General features: G+C 25.9%; 3 protein-coding genes across 3 annotated transcripts; 2 read left to right on the top strand and 1 right to left on the bottom strand.

Moving 5' to 3' along the window:
* Positions 1 to 1,049: 1,049 nt before the first annotated feature.
* Positions 1,050 to 3,770, bottom strand: HCF109 (high chlorophyll fluorescent 109). Its single transcript, XM_016338554.3, has 7 exons — positions 3,468 to 3,770; positions 3,298 to 3,375; positions 2,650 to 2,870; positions 2,339 to 2,542; positions 2,001 to 2,216; positions 1,722 to 1,908; positions 1,050 to 1,584 (listed from the first exon to the last, which is right to left on the bottom strand). The coding sequence occupies exons 1-7, from the start codon at positions 3,637 to 3,639 to the stop codon at positions 1,280 to 1,282; spliced, it is 1,383 nt and encodes a 460-aa protein (XP_016194040.1). The 5' UTR covers positions 3,640 to 3,770; the 3' UTR covers positions 1,050 to 1,279.
* A 3,453-nt stretch (positions 3,771 to 7,223) lies between these two features.
* On the top strand, positions 7,224 to 8,359 carry LOC107637186 (F-box protein At2g26160-like). The gene is made up of 2 exons (XM_016340624.1): positions 7,224 to 7,487; positions 7,604 to 8,359. Exons 1-2 carry the CDS (start codon positions 7,224 to 7,226, stop codon positions 8,357 to 8,359), a joined length of 1,020 nt encoding a protein of 339 aa, XP_016196110.1.
* A 10,094-nt stretch (positions 8,360 to 18,453) lies between these two features.
* Positions 18,454 to 19,823, top strand: LOC107635923 (F-box protein SKIP23-like). The gene is made up of 2 exons (XM_016339470.1): positions 18,454 to 19,623; positions 19,794 to 19,823. The coding sequence occupies exons 1-2, from the start codon at positions 18,454 to 18,456 to the stop codon at positions 19,821 to 19,823; spliced, it is 1,200 nt and encodes a 399-aa protein (XP_016194956.1).
* Positions 19,824 to 24,794: the final 4,971 nt, after the last annotated feature.

Here is a 24,794-nt window from a genome sequence, read left to right as displayed (position 1 = left end):
AAAATATTTACCTTAAGAAAAAGTAAATAATTTAGGTTTTTAGCTATATCTTATTTTTAAAAAATCTGAGAAATTGTCAAGAGCTTAGGGCTGTACATGAATCGGATAATATCCGCATATCCGCGGTAATTATCCGCATCCGATCCGAATTTCGTGGATATTATCCGATCTGCAGAGCCATCAGATCGGATCGGATCCAATCCGCACTATGGTAGGATCGGATTGCGGATTTGGCAGTGATATCCGCGGATCCGATCCGCAAATCCGCATATCCGCACATTTCATATAAATAGCATAGTTTAAAAAAGTAAACCCTAATGTGATATGAATTTTAGTGTGTTATTTTATGATATCTTGTTTTTAATTTTTTATGTTGTACTTCAACTTAGAATAATTAAACTTAAATCTTGTGTTATTATTTTATTTTTGTTATTCAAGAGAACTTTTATTAATAATATTTTAGGAGTAAATAGGCTTAAACAGATAAAAAATGAATTTTCCGGATATTTTTTTTGTAAAAACAGCCAAATAAAATCTCAAAATAGTTTTTTTTTTTTTAATTATGCAGATATACCCGATATCCGATCTAATCCGCAGATCGGATCCAGCCTGAAAAAATGCGGATATCGTATCCGATCCGATGAGATTGGATAGAATTTTAGGCTATATCTGATCCGATCCGTGTGCAGCCCTACCAGAGCTAATAAAATTATGTTAGAATAAAGAAATAATATTATCCATTCAAATAATATAGTTTTTAATAATATTATGATAACTTATGTAAATTCAATCTCACTTTGTCGAACTAAATAAACTAAAATTGACTTTACACCTTTAAAACCATAAATGCAAGGCATTCAAACTGATATCTAAAAGTACTATTTGTCTCGAACTGAATAACAGTCTAAGACAAATGTGAAATTTCTATCTGAGCAATGAAGGAATGAATGAAACTAAAAGCTGAGGCCATGACTATTTTAAGTCCCTGAACCACCACTCTTCTAAGCGTTGAAAACTCTATAAATATATATTTAAAAAAAATACATCACCCGCAAAAAAGCTATTGACAAAGGCATCAGATTTGAGTTTTGCAGGTGTAATACAATGATACAATATGTATTCAACTCATTTTCGGACATTTAAGAACTGCTGCAATATAAATTCGCAGTGTTATTAATTTGGCACTGGTACAAAGGCCCGCGAATACAATCACCAAACATTACACTCCAGAGTGTGATTGTGACAAAAAGAACTATAACTAACTAAGATATGCGTTTGATTAGTTGACTCCGCTTGCAGACAGTGCCTCATTGTACTTGTATTTCAGGTAAGATTTGATGAAGGGGTCCAATTCTCCATCCATAACAGAGGTGATATCAGAGGTTTCATACGCTGTTCTTACATCTTTTACGAGTTTATACGGATGGAATACATAGTTTCGTATTTGCTGTCCCCATTCAGCTTTTACTGCATCTCCCCGAATCTGCTTAATTTCAGATGCGCGTTGCTCTTCGGCTATCACCAACAACTTTGCTTTCAAACGGCTTAAAGCCTTTACCTTATTTGCCAGTTGGGATCTTTCCTCTGCACAATGGTCTATTAGAGTTAAAACTTGCAATTGAAAAAACAAGAAAACTGAATCTCATCCAGATAAGAAGTAGTTGATAGCGCAAATAGATCACAAAAAAAGAGAAATTTTCAGTGCAAAAGAAGTAAAGAACCTGTGCAGCGAACAGTTACTCCAGTTGGAATGTGTGTAATTCGAACTGCAGTTTCAACCTTGTTCACATTTTGGCCTCCTTTTCCACCTGCCCTTGAAAAACTGATTTCCAGGTCCTCCTCGGGAATTTCTACATTCATTGATTCTTCTGGGAGAAGGGGCATGACTTCCACACCAGAAAAGCTTGTCTGTTTGGATGTTACAACCAAGTAAACAATGTTAAAACCAACCAACTATTTTGCAACCTGACATTCGGCTACATTAATAAATTGGTTGTTACCTGACGAAGACCTTTAGCATTGAAAGGTGATTGCCGAACAATGCGGTGCGTTCCTTTTTCCCCAGATAAATACCCATAAGCATAACGACCTTCAACTTCGATGGTTGCAGATTTTATCCCAGCTTCTTCTCCAGGAGATTTCTCAACCACTCTGGTCTTGTATCTCTGTTTCTCTCCCCATCTTACGTACATCCTAAGAAGCATGTCTGCCCAGTCCTGCACTGGATATGATAATTTTTGTACAGAAGTCGAAACTGAATACTCAGAACCAGCACCAAGTACTCGATTTCCAAGCAAAAAACAAGTAGAGAAAAGGCACTAGAGAGATAGATATTTACCTGTGCATCAGTTCCTCCAGCACCAGCTGTAATGGAGATAACAGCACCTTCTTTATCATAAGGACCAGAAAGAAGTTGAGTCAGCTCAAATCGATCTAGCGATTTATTCAATTCTTTAATAAGAGTCGCAGCCTCCTCAAGAAGCCCTCTATCAATGGATTCCATTTCCTCTGTCAGCTTAACTATCGTTTCTGCGTCTTCAACCTATATTCATTGCAATGAGAGTCATTAACCAGGGTCAATTCTTCCTATTATGGCATAAATTTTTTCAAGCTAAACACGGATAATTGAAAGAATAATTAATATCTAACCTGGGTTTTAAACTCATTGAGCAAGTTTATCTTATCCTTGACATCAGCCAAAGTAGAAAGAGTCTGCTGAGCTTTGGCTCGATTGTCCCAAAAGGAGCTATCAGCTGCTTTCGCCTCCAAATCTGCAAGCTCTTGCTCCAATAGCTGCAGACCAGAAGATCCTCTAATCTCTTCAACACGCTGTGATGCAAGCTCAACATCCTTCCTCAGGGAATAAAAATCTGAAAACAATACTGAGTTAAGCTCAACATTGTGACAACTAATCCAAATATTTTACAATCTTTCCTCTGATCAGCCACATCCACATATTAGAATGGCTCATACAAAAGAAACCAGAAAGTGTCTAATGACTTAGAATCCAAAGAAGTCCACAAGATTATGCCAATACCCAACACCAATGCCACATTGACATGGAAAACAAACTAACATTTTAGATTGCAAAATCCTCAGAAATGAAACAGTTTACAAATGAAAGATATTGCATTAAAATTGTAGTTATGGTTCGCACTTCACATTGATAACATGACTAACATTTTCAACCACACATCCAGTAATCTATGTATCAATGAAAATACACCCTAGTCTCCTCTAATTAGAACATGAGTTAAATTAAGCACCTGAAGCACACTAAACTATGATTTCAATTACCTTGGAGAGCCCATTCAGTTGAATCGGTATCCTCCTCATTCCCCACGCTCAATTGATTCTCCTGCGCCGCATACAACCCTAAACCCAAACAAAATTCACAAACATGCAAATGAATAATCAGTAATCAATTCTTAAAGGTTTTGGAAGCAAAAAGAAAGACAGAAGCTTACCGGGTTTGGAATTACGAGAATGATGGTGGAGATTGGAGGAGGAAGTTAAAGAGGGAAAACGGGTTGAAGAAGGGGTTTTGTGTGGAAGAAGGTGAGGTGGTGGTTGGTGTTGAGTTTTGGCGGTTATAACGGTGGAACAGAGAGGCTGCATCATCTGCATAACAACCTCCATGGCAGTTACTCACTCAGCTCTCACAATTCACAAACCTAATAAACGGATAAGGCACTGACTACTCAAACCTTTCACCTCCGCACCCAAACCACTTCTTTACATTTTTTTTAAGGTTTCGTTAATTAAAAATGAAGACATATTAGGGTGTTTGGTAGGTTTTTTCCCTAATCTTTAGAATTTTATTTTAACATGTGGATCCATCACATAATACTATATTAGTAAAATAATTATTTTTATATTAATTATATAGATAATTATTTTAAAAAATTAGTTATAATTACACAATTATATAATATTTTAAATTATTAACACATCAAGATTAAATTTTAATTTTAAATAAAAAAATCAAAAAATATTATATTAATCTCTAATAATTTTAATTTTATTTTTAATATTTAAAATATCATATTTTTATTTAAAATATTTTATTTCGTTCTATTTAATCTTTTAGTCAAAATTTTTTTTTTCTCGAAAATACTATTTTTTCATTTATTATTATCTTTTTTATTATTATTATCTTGTGAATTTCACTCTCAAATCGCTACCCTTATTATCAATTTATCATGACCACTACAATTATAGTTTTTGTTATTACCTAAATAATCTAATGGATAAAAGAGTATTTTTGCACCCAAAAAAATAATTTGACCAACAAAATTAAAATATAACAAAATAAGACGATTCATACGAAAATATAATATTTTAAATAGGGCAAATCACTTATATAAGTCAAGGAGAGGAGAAATTTACACAAATCAACCAAATCAAAACTGATTTATGAATCAACCAAGAGTCATTTTTATATAATTCAAATCACCCTAATTCGAAATTCATCTGTATGTGATTCGAATCACACCCACTAAACCCTAAACCCTAAACACGCACACACTCACTAATTCGAATCAATCCGATTCGAATTACACACACGCTACAAATAGTAATTCAAATTAGCCAGATTCGAATTACTCATAGTATAATTCGAATTATGCTGTTAAAAAATTAATAATTTATTAAAAAAATTATTAAAAAAAATTATTAAAAAAATTAATAATTTAAAAATTAAAAAAATTATTATTTTATTTCATGCATAAAAAAAGCTAACAAAATATTTAATTACGAGATTTCTTTAAAATATTAATAAGCTATTAATTCGAATTCCATACAATACTCTTTTGTCCATTTTTAATAGCTCGTGAATATTTTTTAATAAAATTTTTTAATAAATTTATTTAAATTATACTACAAAAAATATTTTATTCTATGCAAAATAATTTTTAAAAAATGGCTTAACAAATGTTAGGAATACTTTAAAAATTTGTAATGTTCTAATGACTTAGGTAAATACATGCATGTACTCAAATTTTAAATAAAATACTCTACATAGTCAATAATAATTTAAAAATTAAAGAAAATATTTTATTCCATACAAAATAATTAAAAAATATATTTTATTCCATACAAAATAATTTTCAAAAAATGGCTTAAAAGATGTTATGACTGGTATAAAAGTTTGTAATAGTCTAGTGATTTAGGTAAATACATGATAAAAATATATTTTCTTTAATTTCTAAATTATTATTGACTATGTAGAGTATTTCTTTAATGTCCTAAGTCATTAGGACATTACAAATTTTTATAGTACTATTAACATCTTTTAAGCCATTTTTAAATTATTTTGCAAGAATAAAATATTTTTTGTGGTATAATTTAAATAAATTTATTAAAAAATATTCATGAGCTATCAAGAATGGACAGAAGAGTATTGTATAGAATCTGAATTGTTCACCATATAATTCGAATCAGAGTGATTCGAATCATATAATATCTCACCATATAATTTAAATAATTTTATTAAAAAATATTCATGAGCTATTAAAAATGGGCAAAAAAAGTATTGTATGAAATTTGAATTGATAGCTCATTAATATTTTAAAGAAGTCTCGTAATTAAATATTTTGTTAACTTTTTTTTAATGCATGAAATAAAATATATATTCTTTTAATTTTTAAATTATTAATTTTTTTAATAAATTTTTTTAATAAATTATTAATTTTTTAACAGCATAATTCGAATTATATCATAAGTAATTCGAATCTGGCCAATTCGAATTACTATGTGCAGCATTATAATTTGAATTACTTTGATTCGAATTACTGAGTGTGTGCGTGTGTGTAATTCGAATAAGTGTGATTCGAATTACATGCAGATAAAGTTCGAATTAGGGTGATTCAAACTATATATAAATGATTCTTAGTTGATTCATGAATCAGTTTTTAATTTGGCTGATTTGTGTAAATTTCTCCTCCTCTTGGCTTATATCAGTGATTTGTCCTTTTAAATATTAGGTTATGTTACATCGTACAATTTGTGGATTGAGTCTGAACGTGACGTCTATATTCTTTTATGGTGTTTATTCCACTGTCCAAGAATTAGCAAGATTTTAAGCAATAAACTAATAACCACTTTATAAGATGGTTCCATCTTTGATGGTAAATAATTGTTTCCTTTTATTAAGAAAGTTATTAAGATTTTTCTCCTAAATTAATAAAAAATATTATAGGAGTTAATTATTTATTTAAATAGGTAATAATATAGATTTGAATATTGATATTTGTAGAATGTTAATTAAATAATGATATTTATAAAATGTTAGTGAGCTTCAGTTATTTTAGGCGGGCTAAATTATGGGTCAGGAGAACATATTCGAAATTAAGACTTAGATTAAACAACTAAAATAATATTTTATTTTTTTTAATATAATTTTTTGTATAAAATTAAAAAAAATACAAATCAAGCATATTTTTAATTTTTAATGATTCTTTTCCATCAACATAAATAACTAATTTTAACTTTATATTTTTAATTAATGAAAATGTATTAAATTGCTTAGCAATATTAAATCACATTATGATGATAAATTAAATGAATTATTTTTTTATCTCTCTTTTAACATTACTGATTTTTATTATCGTTCCAAAATCACTTCCAATGTTCTAATACAAATTAACCAAGCATTTAGTCACCAAAAAAATTAACCAAGCATTTAGTAAAAAAAATAATTTAACCAAGCATTTATGTAGGCTCTTTAATGGCTATACAAGTACTCATCTTAGTCATCTACAAATAATATTCTATTTCATTCTTGTACGGTTGTACCACATCTTTTGCTAAAACAACTATTAAAAGTGCTACTAAATCCCATACATAGATCTTTTTCAAATTAGTATCTGAAATTTTATTTTTATACAGCAGACCAACACAACATATATAAGACTAAACTCCAAAGATTATCTCTAAACATAGGGTCTAAATGTAGGGGATCTTTTTAAAAAATGAGAAATCAGTTTAAATTTTGAAAAACACAACAATTAATTCACCATGGTTAATTTTAAACGTATCAAATCTTATCTTATATCAGTCACAAAAAAAAAATCTTATCTTATATCGTTTTTAAATATAATAACCATCCATGTCTTTTGAGTAGCCTTTTTTTTTATTCTGTAAATCAATTTGCTTCTCATATGAAATTTGCAATGGTTGAGTTTGAACGATGGTTAGACATTCATCAAGATTTGTTTAACGAAATGACTAAGCGGTTCTATTCATATGACAATTACATTCAACTTCGATTGGTGTGTAAGCAATGGAACTTGGAACTACCAAAGATTCCTGATGGCAACAAAGTTCCGTGGCTGGTACTATCTACTGGCAGTGCTGCTAAAGAATCTTTCCAAGAAGAAGTTCGTGCTCCCGAGGATGAAGGAATTGGTAGTCTCGAAGAGAAGGGGATTTACCACCTCATGTTACCAGATATGCAAGACAACATCATGTATGGTTCATATATGAAGGTACTGTAAGAATCCTAAATCCATTTACAAAGGTTCACTTGGATCTTCCTCCAGTTTCAACTCTTCCAAATGTAATTAATATTAATGGGTATAAATGTACTCTGGGTTATAATAAGGGCGACCGTATCACTCATAATCTCATTTTGGTGCATAAAATCCAAATTTGGAAGGCTATTATAAATTCAGCTCCTAACAATGACAATGACAGTGATTTTATAGCAGTGGTCATATATGGATTATTCCTAGAATTGGCCTTTTACATGCCAAACGAGAATAGATGGATTAGATTTCCAACAAAAGATCTAGACGACGTTCATGATGTCATATTTTTTGAAGAGAAAATATTTGCAGTAGACGGTAATGGCCAACTATATGAATTTGATACAAGAACAAAGTCAGGACCAGTGGGAGGAAAACATGAAGCCACACCACCTCCATCCATTGTAGGAATGCCTAATTGTTCTTACTATCTAATTGGAGGTGATAATGGAAGTTTATTGATGCTGGTAAAAGGGGTAAGATATAGGTATTACATGAAGAATCAAAAGCGGTTCTGCAAGTGCGAGACTGTCAAATTTGATGTCTATGAATTGAAGAAAAATGAGAAAACATGGTCAAGAATACACAGTTTGGGGAATTACATACTACTAATTGGACGCAATTCTTCTGTTCAAATACTGCCAAGTAATTTTTTGAATTGCAGAGGAAATCAAATCTACTTTACAGATGACATGCATGACAGACGTGAAGTGTACTTTGAAAACACTACTCCCGCTTCTCAGATTGGCATCTTCGATTTGGAAGATGGGAGTTGCCAAACATTTTTAACAGATGTGGACTCTTTTTGTCATCCTATTTGGATATTACCCTAGTTACATTTCCATGTTAACGGTAATTGAATTAGGACGAATGAGATTCACAATTTGTAAATGCATGACTAATTTGTCATTTACAAAAGTCAAGTACTATTTTGATGAGCACTAAAAATTTCAAGAATCAAATTGAACATTACCTCAGTATGTATATGTATTTTCACCTCCTATTAATTTCTTTGGGAAATTCATGGAAATAAAAATTGTTTTTTTGTTGCATATATTCTCCTTTACTCTGTTTTCTTATAGTTGCCATCCATTTTTTTATCAAAATTAATTTTCATTAATGTATAACAATCCAAATTGCCAAAGCTTTTTGCAAGGTTATGTGCCTGAGTTTTCAAACAACTGTTGCGTTTCTTCAATTCAAAACTGTTGGTTATAGCAAATAGCTTTAGTTGTTTACCACTGGAGCAGTGTAAGGCAAAACTGTAAAAACAAACGACATATACCTACTTTTATTTACTTTTTGGTTGAGAACGAAAGATAATTCGAGGAAGAAACAAAAAAATAATTCAGTTGAATAAATCAAAGAGAATGAAAAAGTTTTTGATGGAGTAATAGGAAATGAAAAATATTTTTTGAAGAAGAAAAAACAAAACAATGAAACAATACAATTTTAGAATGCATTTGATTTACGTTTTATTTTTTGTTTTTTTATTAATTTTTATTCTCAGAGTTTTATAAAAAACACATTAAAAATAATAAAATTTTGTTTTTTATTTTACAAAATTTTAAAAATAAAAATATTATAAATAAAAACACAAATCCTTCCGTACGAAAATAAATCAAAATGGTTTTAACTAGTTTTCACTCTCTAAGATATAAAAATAAAGCAAATCGGTGTAATTATTTTTGTGTCTTGCGGATAGTTTTTATTTAGGAAAAAAGACAGATAAGTCCTTGACTTTTTAAATTTTTGATCAATATATCTCTAACAAAATTTAAATACAAAAAAGTCTCTAACTTTAACGAACAGAGAACAATTTAATCATTCCGTCTATTTGTCTCTCATACACCAAATAAAATTGGCTGATGTGGTTGAAACAGTGTCCAGGTATCCGTTACGGTACCACGCTGAAAAGGGAATAAAGTTTGAAGAACAAATAAGTCATTGACGTCGTTTTGCAAATAAAGTTCGAAGGACAAATAAGTTCTTCAGAATTTAGTTCATTGTACTTCTATTATGCTTCTATTATTATGAGAATTTAGTTTATAAAATTATGCTTGTATTTTGAAATTTAGTTAATTTGTTGCATTCTATAATTTAGATTATTCGTATTAAAATTGCAGAAATTGGACTTGTTCTATTTCTACTTTTTTTTCTTAAATTGCATTAGTTCAATTTTCTCACATTAGTTAGAACTAGTATTTTTACCCATAATACTATTACGGGAATATAATCTTATAAAATTACGTTGATCTTGATATTATAGATTATGACACAAAAAATTTATAGCATTAAACTACTTTTATAAAATAGTCGTAAGGGACAAAAGTCCCCATCGGTTAAGAAGACCAGAGTCTTAAACAAAATTAAATAATAAGTTTTTTAGTTATTATTTTCAAATGAAAGAAACTAATTTTTTTTTACTTAATTTTAACATTCCTTATTTTAAATTTGAAAGAATTCGATGTGTCTATTTTTATATTTGATTAGATATTAAGTTTGTTGCACAAATAGAAATAATTAATTTTTATACTTGCTATTTAAAAATAATATTTTTTTATATATTTTTAAAAATATAATTAGATATATATTAACATAAAAAAATTTATATTAATAGTTATAAAATTAACTCATTTTTTAAAAAACAATTGAATCTTAATTTTAACTTTTAATCACAATATTAGTATTTTTTTAAAATTATATGTAATAAATATTTAAAAGAAATGAAGTAAAAATATATATTAAAAAGATAAGTAGTAAAAATTTAAAATTAAATATATATATATATATATATATAATATTTTTTATTTAAATTATATTATGTTGTTAATTATAATTTTTGTAGAACATAAAGGTAGAGAAAAATAAAGAATGAGAGAAAAGAAAGAGAAAGATAAAGAAAAATAACGAGAGAGGGAGTTAGTTAATTTTGAAAGCTAAGAAAATTTTTTATTTTAATTATAATGAAAAATATCTGGTGATACATTTTGATTTGTCAAATTACTAATGTAAAATATGAAATATAAATTATTTATAGAATGAGAAGAATAAAGAGAAATAGAAAAAAAGAGAGAGGTAGATAAGAAAATATAAGAAGGATGTTTACAAATTTTAGAGAAAAATATTTTCTCTAAATTTTAAGAAGAGAATGTCATGTGACACATTTCAGTTATTAAATTAGTTAGTAATATATAAATATAATATAGTTATATTTCAATTTTAGTATTTTAATTTAATTTAAATACAATTAGAGAATGTTATGTTGTATATTTTGATTGTCAAATTCGTAATTAGTCATCGATAATGATATATAAGAGAGTGAGTGAAAAAATGAGAGAGATAGAGAAAGGAAGAGAGAAGAAGGGAGAGTTATTTAATTTTGGAGGGAAAGATTTGATTTCAATTGCAATGAGAGAGTGACATATGTCACATTTTGGCCTTAAAATTAGAGATATATAATAGAATAATAAATATAATAGATATAATAGATTAGTGCATTTATATATTATATTAGAATTTGTTAAATTACATTAGTTCAGCTTTCATCATATTAGTGGCATTAGTTAGCGTCAATTCATTATGCATCAAGTTAGTATTAGTTCACTTAGTTCAGCTTTCATCATATTAGTGGCATTAGTTAGCGTCAATTCATTATGCATCAAGTTAGTATTAGTTCACTTGTGGATCATTCATGTATTAAGTTAGCATTAGTGTATTTGTGTATTATATTAGAACTAATATTTTTATCCGTAATAACATTACGGGAATAATTTTTTTTTTAAATTATAGTTCACTTTGTTCTAACAGTATAAATTATGCATGACACAAAAGATTTATAAAATCAAACTACTTTTACAAAAAAGTCGTAAGTTGACAAAAGTCTCTGATTAAGAAGACTAAGATATCTGTAGATAAAAAAAATTAAATAATAAAATTTTTAGTTATTATTTTTATATGAAAAAGTCTAATTTTTTTATTAATAATTAATTTTAATATTCGTTATCTAAAATTTAAAATAATTTAATGTATATACTTTTACATTTAAAATATTTTAGTTGTAAAAAATATCGGATGACATATTTTAATTTGTCAAATTACTAATATAAAATATAAATTATATATAGAGTAAAAATAGTAGAGAGAAATTAAATAGAAAAATGGAGAGAGGTAGACGAGAGAATTTAGGAATAGAGTTTATTAATTTTGAAAAAAATATTTTCTCTCAATTTTAATAAAAGTGTCATGTGACACATTTGATTATTAAATTAGATAGTAATATATGATACATAATATAGGTATATTTCAATTAGATTAGTAATATATGATACATATAGAATCATAATGAACTAAATTCTCAAGGACCTATTTGTCCTTTAAACTTTATTGACAAAACGACATCAAGGACTTATTTGTCCTTCAAACTTTATTCCCTTTTCAGCGTGACACCGTAACAGACACTTGGACAGTGTTTTAACCACGTCAGTCAATTTCATTTGGTGTATGAGAGATAAATAGACAAAAAAATTAAATTGTCTTCTATTTATTAAAGTCAAAAAATTTTTTGTATTTAAATTTTGTCAAAAATATATTTATCAAAAATTTTAAAAGTGAGAGATCTATCTGTACTTTTCCCTTAATTCTTATGTTAGCTTGTTCTCAAACCACCTAAATATTTCAAAATTTGAAAACGGCTTCGTGCTTCTAGCCCACAAAAACGAGGTGGAGAGTTTCTTTTTTCCGGTATACAAATTACAAAAGGCTTAAGCCCAAGAACGACGGAAAACAAACATCACGCTAAAGTACTAATTTAGTCCTTTAAATTTGAGCATAATTTTATTTTAGTTTTTAAAATTTAAAGTTTTTTATTTAAATTTAAAAGAAAATTTATTTAATTTTAATATAGTTCCAATATTAGGTTAAAATTAAATAATTAATAGAATGTCTTATATGACAGCAATACAAGAACAATATCAATAATTTGAAAAACAAATATAAGTTCTAAATGCACAAAATCAACCGCGGATGTATCAATACATTTATTTATTATTCTTCTTACAATTTAAATGAAATATTTTTTATAAAACTAAAGAGAATGATAATTAATGTATTGATACATCTACGGTTGATTTTATATTTCTGAAACTTGTGCTTGTTCTTCAAATTATAGACCTTATTCTTGTATTGTTGTTATGTAGGACATTTCGTTAATTATTTAATTTTGACCTCACGATAGAACTACATTAAAACTAAATGAAATTTTTTTGGATTCAAATAAAACACTTTAGACCTTAAAAGCCAAAACAAAATTACACCTAAACGTAATAAATTAATTTAATACTTTACCCAAAACATTAAGAAAATGTCTTTGGTGGAGAAAGAATAATAAGGCTCTTAAAGGACCATGCAACAAGATTCAAAATAAAGGGTTGGATGGCTGTCGTCCAGTGATTGTTGGAAATGCCAGTTTTAACCCAAAATTAAATGTATTTACAGATCTGGCTTAGTTCACCTGGTTTTCTTCTCATCCTCCATAAAAACGTAGCAATTGATGCCATCAGAACTACAATTTCACTGAACATTATGAGTGGCCTGCTTTCTGAAACATCAACAATCTTTTCATCTTGAACGAAAAATCTATTTTATCGTTGCTCCATAGTTACTTCTTGCTGCCGTTCCAAAGTTTTAGTCCCAATTCATTTAAACACTACACAAGTGTTTCTCTTAAAATATTTTTTGGATGTCTTTCACGACTGAAGCAACAAAGCTTCAACTTTGTTGGCACGTTTTGTGCCGTTGATAAAGAACGGCGAAAATCGAACTTCACTGACTCTCTTTTTTATTTATAATTTTCAAAAACTTCTGAATGTAATTGGATTATTATTTTTATTGTTATTATTGAAGAGTTTCAAAAAGAATTCAATGAGATCTGTTGAAAAAATTTAAAATTTAAAATTGATGATTAGAGATTCGTTAATTCAATTTTCGTTTAAATTCAAATTTAATTTGCTTGCTCTCCAATTGAGGTGAAAAAAGGAGAAGTGGATGGTGTTGTAGAATGAGGTGGAGGAGGAGCTGGCAGTAACAAAATAAAAAAGGATGTTCTCAAAGCAATGCTAGAGAATAAAGAGAATGACCGCCATGAAAACTAGAGGTTGTTGACATTAACATGCACGGTATCAAAACACTTATCTTCTTCAATTTTTTTAAATAATTAAATTAATATTATAAATTTATCCTTATAATTTTTCATAATTTTAAACTATGCCTAGTATTTAAAGGTACTAAATATACTTTTTCTACCATAAAAACTCCAAACATTAAATAGTAACTAAATCAAATATTCTATACTCTCTGGATTGTTTCATAGTTATTTATTTTCGTAATCAGCTACCAACTAAATTATGAACCTAACCAATGCAACCAATTTTAAATTAATCAAATAAAAATTTTAAATTTTAAATAATAAATTTTTTTTTTTACTAAAGATATGAGACTCGAACCCGTAACCTCTTAATTGAGTATGGAAAGTCTATGCCATTTGAGCTATTATTCATTGGCAAAAAATTTGGAAAGATAGGAGACTGTGGGAAATCTATGCCATTTGAGCTATTACTCATTGGCAAAATTTGAAAAGATATAAAATTTTAAATTTTTACCTATTTAAATAAATAAATTTTTATCTCTAAAATCAAATTCATTTAAATTTTAAGTTAAACAAATTTAGCCGACATAAACCTTATAAAAATCATTCTAGTCATTTCATCAGGAAATTGCACCTAAATATAAAACTTCATCATTCTTCTTATTCATTCTATAATGGGTAAATAATATAATTATTTTCTAAAATTTAAAAAGTCTATCAAATATAGTTTTTATTAAGGAGAAATTCTTCACGTACAAGTGTTTTCCTATATAAGTCATACAAGTCATTTATTTATTTATTTTTTTTATGTCTCCTTTTTTTTTTCTTCTTCTTTTTCCGTGCTTCTTCTTCTTCTTCTACATTTTTGAAGTGTTTCATCTTTATCGGCGTATTTCTCCTCGTTCTTCTTTTGATTTTGCAACATTATGTATTTTTTTTCTTTGTTTGATTTTTTCCTCCCAACAACAATTATGAGAATATGAAATAAAAAAATGAAGAAGAAGAAGCAGCAGAAGATGAGGAAAAGAAAGATGAAGAATTCTGAATTATGCATAATGTATATTTCAACGAATTTTGGGTGTATTTTTTAAATCCTTTGGGTGTATTTTTGTAATCCGTTGGGTGTATTTCTGTAATCCTTTGGATGCATTTCTATAATTGTTTGGGTGAATTTCTGTAACTATTTAGGTGTATTTCTGTAATCGGTTAGGTGTATTTCTGTAATCGTTTTGGTGTATTTCTGAAGTTCCATTATCTTCAAAATGATTTCAAAGCTTGATTTTAAAAACCATGAAAATCGAAAAAAAAAAACGAAGCAAGAATACCAATAATAAACACAAATAAAACAACGAATAAAAAGGCAAAAAAAGAACACACAAAGGAGATCGAACAAATTTGGCAAGAAATTTGTTTTCATGGAAGAAGAAGGAGAAGAGTAGGAGAAGAAGAAAGAAGAAGAGGAGGAGAAGGAGAAACACGAAACACGTCATAAAAATCATATATGGGTCAGCGTACTTTTTGTTAAGATTCACCCAACTTGTAAACTAAATGACTTGTATGTGTACCACTCCTCTTTGTTAAATAAAATAATGTCCGTGTTAATTGGAGATGGAAAGAAAAATTTTCCCACAATAAAAAACGGACACGAGGACAGAGAAAAATGTCAGGTATACTTATATAGGGCGAAGAGTTCACGGTTAGCTCTTATTTCTACTCATATTTTGTAGGCAAAGTTTTCTGTGTAGAACTATAAATTGAAAAAAGATATCTACATATATAGATTATTGCTGAAGAAATATTAAATGGACAAGGAACAGGAGATGAAGTTTAATTAGGTGTTTTTTGGACTTTTTTGTAAATTGTCATTTTTAATCGATTGTTCTATTCTATTGTATAGATAGAGATTGTTATCTTTTCGTTCGTTTTCATCTTCTACATCATTACTACTAGTACTACTAGATTTTTTCTCTGTAGCTAACTGCATCATCTACTACTACTACTAATAATAAAAATATTAAAACCCAAAAAATAACTGACAAAATATTTAACAATAGTAAATTTCGCAATAATTACCAAATTCTTGAAATTATAATAATTATATTAAATAGTATTACAAAACCAAAAAAACAACAACGTAAATACTTATATTATTAATATCTTTTCTCAATTAAGGATATAAGTAAGTTTTACATAAATTTTTATTTTTAATTAATATTAATAAAAATTTTAAATTTTACCAAAACATAAAGCCATTGCATATAAAATAACACAAAATTTTAAATCTTAGTAATGAATAAATAAAATTTTCTCCTAAAAATTAATTCCAATAATCAAGTACTTATTTCAAATGTACAATAAATTAAGAATTTATTTTAAAGTTATAATAAATTAAAATAAAACAATAAATAAAATAGACCTACAAAAACTAACCTTTTTTTTTAAATTATTTTACAGAAAATAAGCCTAGAAAACATATTAAAGCCATGTACCATAAAATGGTCCATGTAAATATCTAATCAATAATCACAGATATTCAAATTACTCAATCATCTTCCTTTAATCTTACAAATTGCACGTGCTTGACATTGTGAATTACTGCTACTAATAATTGTCCCTTCAAAGAACATTTGTCTATTCAGTGTTTCTCTAGCAAAAATTTATATATGTAGATGTTTATACACTATCTATATCAAAGAATTCGCCTATTATTTTATAGGAGGCTTTATTGAAATTTAAATTTTTTATTTTGAAATTTTAATTTGATTTTAATTTGATTTAAAGAAAGGTTTGAAGAGATTTGTATGAAAAAAAGTTTATCTTTTTAGTAAAATAAATTTTATAATTTTTATAAATTTAATTATTAGTTTCTATAATTTTATTTACTAAATTTATAATTAGATATTTTTATTTTTTTAATTAAATTTTTATATTATTTTAATTTGTAGTTAAGTTTTTTTATATCAAATATATTAAAATTAATATAATATTTTTTAAAAAATATATAATTAAATATCTAATTAAATTTTTAATTATAGATATTTTTAATTTATAAAAAATATTTTATTAACTCTAATATTTTTTTATGGGTGCAAATTATAAATTTGAAGATAAATTTTTGGAAGGTTGATTTATGAGTTTGTTAGAATTTGATTTTTAGATTTATTATGTTCTCATAAGTGCTAAGACATTTAGTTGGAATTTAAATTTTTTATTTTGAAATTTTAAAATTTAATTTTGATTTAATTTAAAAAGAGATTTAAGTACTGTGATTCTTAATTATATATAAAAACTGAGTTCGGTTTTTACTTTTTAGTGAATATTATTGAGTTATACATTGTTATACTATTGACAAAATGATTCAATTAAAAAGGTCTATATGTAGGGGATCTTTTTAAAAAATGAGAAATCAGTTTAAATTTTGAAAAACACGAATAACTAACTAACCATGGTTAATTTTAAGGTAAAAATTTACCTGCAGTCGACTTCACATGTAATTATTTTTGGATGGATGACACGTGTTATCATTTGGTTTAAAAAAAATTGATTTATTTTATACAAATGATTTAATTAAAAAACCAATTGATATAGCTATGACATTAGATTTTCACCATATTTTATTTTAAAAACAAATTGACAAATTTAAATTGACAAATTGTAGTCAATTATTTAATATATAATTTTTTTAACCAAAATTATAATTAAAAATTATTAAAAAATAAAATTATCTAGTATATTGGACCAATTCAATGTTAATGAGATTTTTTTATTTCTATTATAAAATATAAAAAAATTTAATTCTCAACAAAAAATCATGTTATTTTTTAGAATTTAATTTTTTTTAATTGTGTTTCATAAAATTTGTACAAAATTCATCTATCACATTGACTAAACTTATTTATTTACGTAAAGTTTGTTTATAGACTTAACAAACTTGTTTACGTTTTAATACGATTTGAATTGTATTAGTATATTTTTATTTTTTAATAAATTTAATTTTATTTAAATAATTAGAATTTTAAATATTTAAATTTATATTAGTTTGTAATTTAAAATTTAAATAGATATAATTTAAATTAATGATTTATAAAATTGTATGTATTCGTATTATTGTACTCATATGATTAATTATAGGTGGAAACTCACATGCAGTCAACTAAATTTTTATCTAACGCAGCAATCAACTTCACGTGAAGTCGATTGCACATGAGTTTTCACCTTAATTATATGTATTCGTATTACTCTATTCATGTGATAGGTGAATTTTGTGTAAACTTTATGAAAATACAATAAAAAAATTAAATCCTAAAAAATAACATAATTTTTTTTAAATTAATTTTTTTTATATTTTATAATAAAAAAACCTGATTAACATTGAGTTGGTCCAATATATTAGATAATTTTATTTTTTTTAATGATTTTTAATTATTTTTAGTTAAAAAAATTATATAATAAACAATTAATTACAATTTTCCAATTTAAATTAGTCAATTTATTTTTAAAATAAAATACAATAAAAAATCTAACATCATAGCTATATCAATTGATTTTTTAATTAAATCATTTATATAAAATAAATCAATTTTTTTTAAACCAAATAGTAAAAGTGTCATTTATCTAAAAACAATTTCATGTGAAATAGACTGGAGATTAGTTTCCACTTAATTTTAAACGTGCCAAATCTTATCGATCTTATCTCGTTTTTAAATATAATAACTAATCCATATCTATTTTAAGTAGTCTTCTCCTTTATATTCTATGTTTGGGTCTCATCTAAAATTTGCAATGGGTGAGTTTGATCGATGGTCAAACATTCATCAAGATTTGTTAAACGAAATTACTAAGGGGTTCTATTCATATGACAATTACATTCGACTTCGATTAATTTGTAAGCAATGGAATTTGAAACTTCCGAAAATTCCTGATGGCAACAAAGTTCCGTGGCTGGTGCTATCTATGGGCAGTGCTGCTACAGAATCTTTTGAAGAAGAAGCTCATGCTCTTGAAGAAGAAGTTCGTGCTCCCGAAGATGAAGGAATTTTTCACACTCGTAGTCTCGAAGAGAAGGGGATTTACCACCTCATGTTACCAGATATGCAAGACAACTGCATGCGTGGTTCTTGTCATGGATGGCTAATCATTGTAATGGTATATGAAGGTACGATAAGAATGTTAAATCCATTTACAAAGGTTCACTTGGATCTTCCTCCAGTTTCAACTCTTCCAAATATAATTAATATTAATGGGGATGAATGTACTATGTATTGTGGGGACAAAATTATCACTAGAAATACTATTTTCATGCATCAAATCCAAATTTGGAAGGCTATTATAAATTCAGCTCCTAACAATGACGATGACAGTAATTTTATAGCAGTGGTCATATATGGATCATTACTAGAATTGGCCTTTTACATGCCAAACGAGAATAGATGGATTAGATTTCCAACAAAAGATCTAGACGACGTTCATGATGTCATATTTTTTGAAGAGAAAATATTTGCAGTAGATGGTAATGGCCAACTATATGAATTTGATACAAGAACAAAGTCAGGACCAGTGGGAGGAAAACATGAAGCCACACCACCTCCATCCAATGGAATGTATAATTGTTATTATCTAATTGGAGGTGATAATGGAAGTTTATTGATGCTGGTAAAAGGGGCAAAAGATAGGTATTGCATGAAGAATTATAAGTGGTTGGGCGAGACTGTCAAATTTGATATCTATGAATTGAAAAAAAATGAGAAAACATGGTCAAGAATACACAGTTTGGGAAACTACATACTACTAATTGGACTCAATTCTTCTATTCAAATACTGCCAAGTAATTCTTTGAATTGTAAAGGAAATCAAATCTACTTGCGTGAAGTGTGCTTTGAAGACACTACTCCCTCTTATGAGATTGTCATCTTCGATTTGGAAGATGGAAGTTTCCAAACATTTTTAACAGAGGTAAACTTTTTTTGTCATCCTATTTGGATATTACCCTAGCTTAGGTTTTTTTATTTTGTATTTTGTATTTTTTTACCTTTCTAAGTCTCTTATATTATATCTTTATTTTATTCTTACCCTTTTTTTTTTCTATTAGCATACATACAAGACTTTTTTTTTGTGATTGTTAGCATACAAGTTTGTTCGCTATACAAAGGTGACATCTATTTTATATTTAATTATTTTAGTCAAATGTTACTTATTTTCCTCACCTTGCGCTTTTTTGGAGGTTTTTACTATAAATCACAATACATTGTATATATATGTGGGAAAATGCGTTAGATGTGAAAAACAGAAAAAAAATGTTAGTTATAAGTAGAAATTGTTTAGTAAAAACATGTGTTAAACTCATCCATTAAAAACTTTCACTTTATTTTTACCCAACCAAATATATGTACCTTAGTAGCATCAAAACCGTGCTGCGAATTTGAAGAATTACAAAGGAAGTGGAGATAGATTGACAAATGGGCATGACTTTAATAAGAAAAAACATAAAAAATTAATTTTTAGTTTGTTAATATTAATTAATTTTAGTGTTTAAATTTATAATTTAGAATTTAAAAAATTAAAATTTAAAATAAATAAAATAATTTTTAAAAGGTGTATTGATGTTAGTAAAAAAAAAAGTTGGTTAATTCCTTAGTATTACTCTATTAATAATAGTCTTTCCTCTAACCTCTTAAAAACTATTAAATAGTGCAGCTTTAGATGTAAACTGAGGCCAATTTGATTAAAGATTAATTTTAATTAATATTAATATTATCAACTAATGCATGGTAGCTGGTACTCAAGAGCCAATACGGTGGGTGACAGATGACATTGACGAAGATGAACATATGGTAAAATATGAATAATTTTGGATGTAATTTTGAGGTATATTTTTCTTGGCCTAAGAAGATGTTTGATGTTGTCATGGCAAGGTGGCTTTAGGAATCATTAGTTAGGTTGATGGCTTGGAATATTAATAATTATTATTAAAGATATGCAGACCTTGGTAATTATCAACTGGTAGTGTGTTACATTCAAAATGTAAATCTTCATGCTCCATAGAGACCGAAGAGCAAGTTGCAAACTATTTGGGACAAAGCTTATTGAACTTATTATTTTTACTGATGCTAGCTTCTGACTTACTTAAAATTAGTTTCTTATTATTTCTTTATTTTTTTTGTAGCTCATGTATAATTTAATATGTATTTAATATTTAAATAAAGTGTCATTCATTCAACTATGTTTTCTATTTGCAAATACAACAAAGGTTTGAACAAATAGAATAGTGTGTATATATATACTTCGGGAAAGAATCTCATTTTTTTTTTAATTTGGGAGCCAGATAAAGACGTTTAAAACATCTTTTTTTAAAGGTATTTTTTAATAATTAAAATTTAATACATATAATTAATTAAACCGTATTATTTTTGTCAAAATTAGGATAGATAAATTAATTTGACCGAAAAATAGTGAATCAAATCTTGAATTGATTTAAATTAATATTATTTTTTTATATAAAAAATAACTACAATATCTTTATTATAGAAAATAATTAAAATACTCTTATTATATAATATTAATTTTGAGAATCTTAAATTCTAGTCCTTTACTTCTCCGCCGTTATAGGGTTAGGATTTAAAGTTTTCAATATATATATATATATAGGAGTATTTTAGTCATTTTTTATAATAACAATATTGTAGTCATTTTTTATAAAAAAATAATATTAATTTAGTTCGCTTCAAAATTTGATTAACCATTTTTTAGTCAAATTAATTTATCTGGTCTAATTTTGATAAAAATAATACGATTTAATTGATTATATATGTTAAATTTTAATTACTAAAAAATATCTTTAAAAAAAAACGTTTTAAACGTCTTTATCTTAGTAACTCTCTTTTAATTTTAGTGTTTGTGGTTTTTGTGGTATTTTTTAATAATGTAAAAATTTGGTGTATTTTAAATTTGTAATTTTTTTTAAATGCAAATCTAAAAGTTAAATTTATTTTTTTATTTTAATTTTTTTAAATATACAAATCTGGTCTTTTAGATTTGCATTTTAATGTTAAAATTTTTTTTAAACATATTAGTTGGACCCTCCAATTTATTTTATAATGAAAAAAAAATACCTGCCCACAAATCTAAGGCTTCAATTTTTTTTCTTGACAACAAATTAGGTTATTCCTTCTACACTTGTAGAAGACAGGAGTCGACATTAGAATATTTTTTTTGGAACAGCCTTTTTTTTCAGTGATATAAACTTCATAATGGTTCTCATTGTGCTGAGATGTTCATAACGGTTGAATTTGTATATTGGATTTTTATTGTTAATGAAAAAAAAAATAAAAAATCACAAAAATAAATAAACAAAATAAATAACTAATAAAAATTATTAAAATTTTAGAAAAATAAAAAATCACAAAAATAAATAAACAAAATAAATAACTAATAAAAATTATTAAAATTTTAGAAAAAATAAAAAATATTAATATAAAGATTATAAAAAATAAATAAATAATTAGAAATATGTTTGTTTTTTTATAAAAAAGTTAGTCTTTTTTTTAAATATTATAAAAAAATTTAATTATTTTTAATAATTAAATATTTTTAACGGCCTACAATTAATTATATTTGAATAAAGACACGTAATTATTTTTTAACGTTCTTCTTCTTCATTGCCTATTCAAAAATGGACATGTACAAGAAATCTGAAAACTCAGCTCAATCTCCTTTCTAACTCTATATCTCAATTAGATTTATGCTGATCCTTATTTGGTGTATTTGGAAAGAATGGTATGAAAGAGTTTTCGAACAACAAAGATGTGACTAGAAAAAGTGGTAGATGAAATCAAGAAGCTCGACCAAAAGGTAATTATTTTACCTACTAACTCATGTGTTGTGAAGTTTGGGAGTCTTTCACTTTTCTTTTTTTATGTCCTGAATTTTGGATTCTATATTTTTTTTAATAAAATAAAATATTTTTTTGTCTTAAAAAAAAATAACTATAAATATAATGATTATAAATATATTCACATATAAATTTAATTATTATAATAAATGTATTATTTATATATCAATTATTAAATACATTTAATCTTAGCCATTAAAATTAATTTAATAACTATAAATATATTTTTATATTCTCATATAAAAATTTTATTTTTATAAAATCCATTCTAAATATATATGTATATCAGTTAATTTTTGTGCGTATAATATTTTTAAATTAACAAAGACATTAATTAATGCATCTATATTTTTTACAATATTTAATCGTACAAATAAAAATATCTTTCTCTTCTCGAGATGTATGTTATTTTGTGTCTCCCAATTTTTATAAAAAGAAAAATTCTCTCTTGTAAAATTTGAAATTGCAAACACACTCTAATATATAGTAAACTACCATAATATCATCTAAATAAAGATAAAGATATTATATGGACATTGATGTACATATGCATGGTGCTTATTACATACAATAAGTTCAGGCTAATATATTCAACAAGATCATATCATATATAGTAAGTAATAGTATTTATCAGATAACATATATGTAGTCATATCAATATATAGTATCTAATAAAATAGTAGAGTTAATGAACTATAATTTAAATAGTATATTTTTTTTATTTAAAAAGTATTGAGTTTAAGTCTTATTCATAACTTCAAAAAAAATAATTAAAATAATGGGACATATATATGGATAAGACCAATTAAGATCTTATAAGTATGGATAGAATTTATGAATAGAACTCAATTTTCTAATACTTTTGTTCTCTTCACTTCTTTCTGCATATTCAAAATGATAAAAATTGAATTCTTATTCTTTTATTATAAAAATTATAATATTATCATGAAATTATCTATTAAAAAATACATTAAAGTATATATATAAAAAATTATATATCTAAAAATAACTAGTATATAACTTCGTTAAGAATTTGATAAAGATAATTTTATTACCTAAATAGTCCTATTAGTACTCAATAATTTGAGTATAATCTTCTGTGATAAAATATATAGGTGAAAGACTAAAGTGCTAGTTTGGGTTAGTTTTTTAATTAAAAAAAAAAGTAATTTTTTTTATTTTAAATATGTTTAGATATTACTTTTTTAAAAAAATATTTTTATTAAAAAATGAAATATTTTTTTAAAAATTAATAATACATTGTTTTTAAAAAAAAGTAGAAGCAAAAACAATTTTTAAATGTTTTTACCAAAACTCAATTCTAATTTTTCCTCTAAATCCTATTGCTCTTATAAAATTTCATCAAGCTGCTGTATCTTATTATTTGATTATATTTTCTGTGAGGATAAGTGGATAATCCATACTGACTCAGGTGATGAAATTGAAAATGAAAGCATGTTAAAATTGTTATGTTTTGAGGAGCTGATTTAATCTAGATAGATCACGTTCATACTTTAGTCTAATTCTTATTTATTTTTCAATTTTTATCTAACTTTCATTACATTTCGATCTTTTATATATACGAAAGATCATATTATCTATCCTGAAAGGAAAATTAAAGAGTACTCAATATCACAAGTTCATAATATAAATATCAAGTGAAATTCTAGCTGCACTTTCCTGCATTTAGTTTTCTTATCTCTCTGTTCTTAAACAATAAATTTGTTTCTACATAATTAGAGTACTATTTTAAATTAATTTTTTCAAAAACTTTAGTCACATATTTTAATTAGTATTGTTTTTTAAACTTTAATTTTAAACATAAATCAATTTTTTATCAAATTATTCATTTATATAAAAAAGTTGATATAATTTTTTTTAGAATAAAATATATTTTTTGTTCCGAAATTGGATAAAAGTTTAAAAAATATCCTTAAATTTTATTTTGTTTTAATTTTGTCCCAAAATTTTTTGATTTGCATCAAATATACTCCTAACGGCTAATTTTTCAAAAAATTTAAGATCAATTCAATAACAATTTCATAAGAACAATCCTCAATACAAGCAAATCAAGCATAATTTTCATGCATAATTGTTAGATTGGTCTTAAATTTTTTAAAAATTTAGTTGTCGCTGGTATATTTGATGCAAAGCGAAAACTTTTGGAACAAAATTGAAACAACATAAAACTGAGGGGTATTTTTAAAATTTTAACCAAATTTCAGGGACAAAAAAT

Source organism: Arachis ipaensis, chromosome B4 (assembly GCF_059453495.1).
Source record: "Arachis ipaensis isolate K30076 ecotype BB chromosome B4, ASM5945349v1, whole genome shotgun sequence".
Lineage (NCBI taxonomy): Eukaryota > Viridiplantae > Streptophyta > Magnoliopsida > Fabales > Fabaceae > Arachis > Arachis ipaensis.
Note: the sequence above shows the minus strand (reverse complement) of the source record. Positions and strands in the feature narration are given on the sequence as shown.

Bases quoted from the DNA above. Each gene is read 5' to 3' on its own strand.
- LOC107635923 (XM_016339470.1), top strand. From the start codon at position 18,454: ATGGGTGAGTTTGATCGATGGTCAAACATTCATCAAGATTTGTTAAAC. The intron at 19,624-19,793 runs GTAAACTTTTTT...TGTGATTGTTAG, and splicing joins TCCAAACATTTTTAACAGAG to CATACAAGTTTGTTCGCTAT.
- LOC107637186 (XM_016340624.1), top strand. From the start codon at position 7,224: ATGACTAAGCGGTTCTATTCATATGACAATTACATTCAACTTCGATTG. The intron at 7,488-7,603 runs GTACTGTAAGAA...GGTTATAATAAG, and splicing joins TGTATGGTTCATATATGAAG to GGCGACCGTATCACTCATAA.
- HCF109 (XM_016338554.3), bottom strand. From the start codon at position 3,639: ATGGAGGTTGTTATGCAGATGATGCAGCCTCTCTGTTCCACCGTTATA. The intron at 3,376-3,467 runs GTAAGCTTCTGT...GTTTGGGTTTAG, and splicing joins TTCTCGTAATTCCAAACCCG to GGTTGTATGCGGCGCAGGAG. The intron at 1,909-2,000 runs GTAACAACCAAT...ACATCCAAACAG, and splicing joins ATGCTAAAGGTCTTCGTCAG to ACAAGCTTTTCTGGTGTGGA.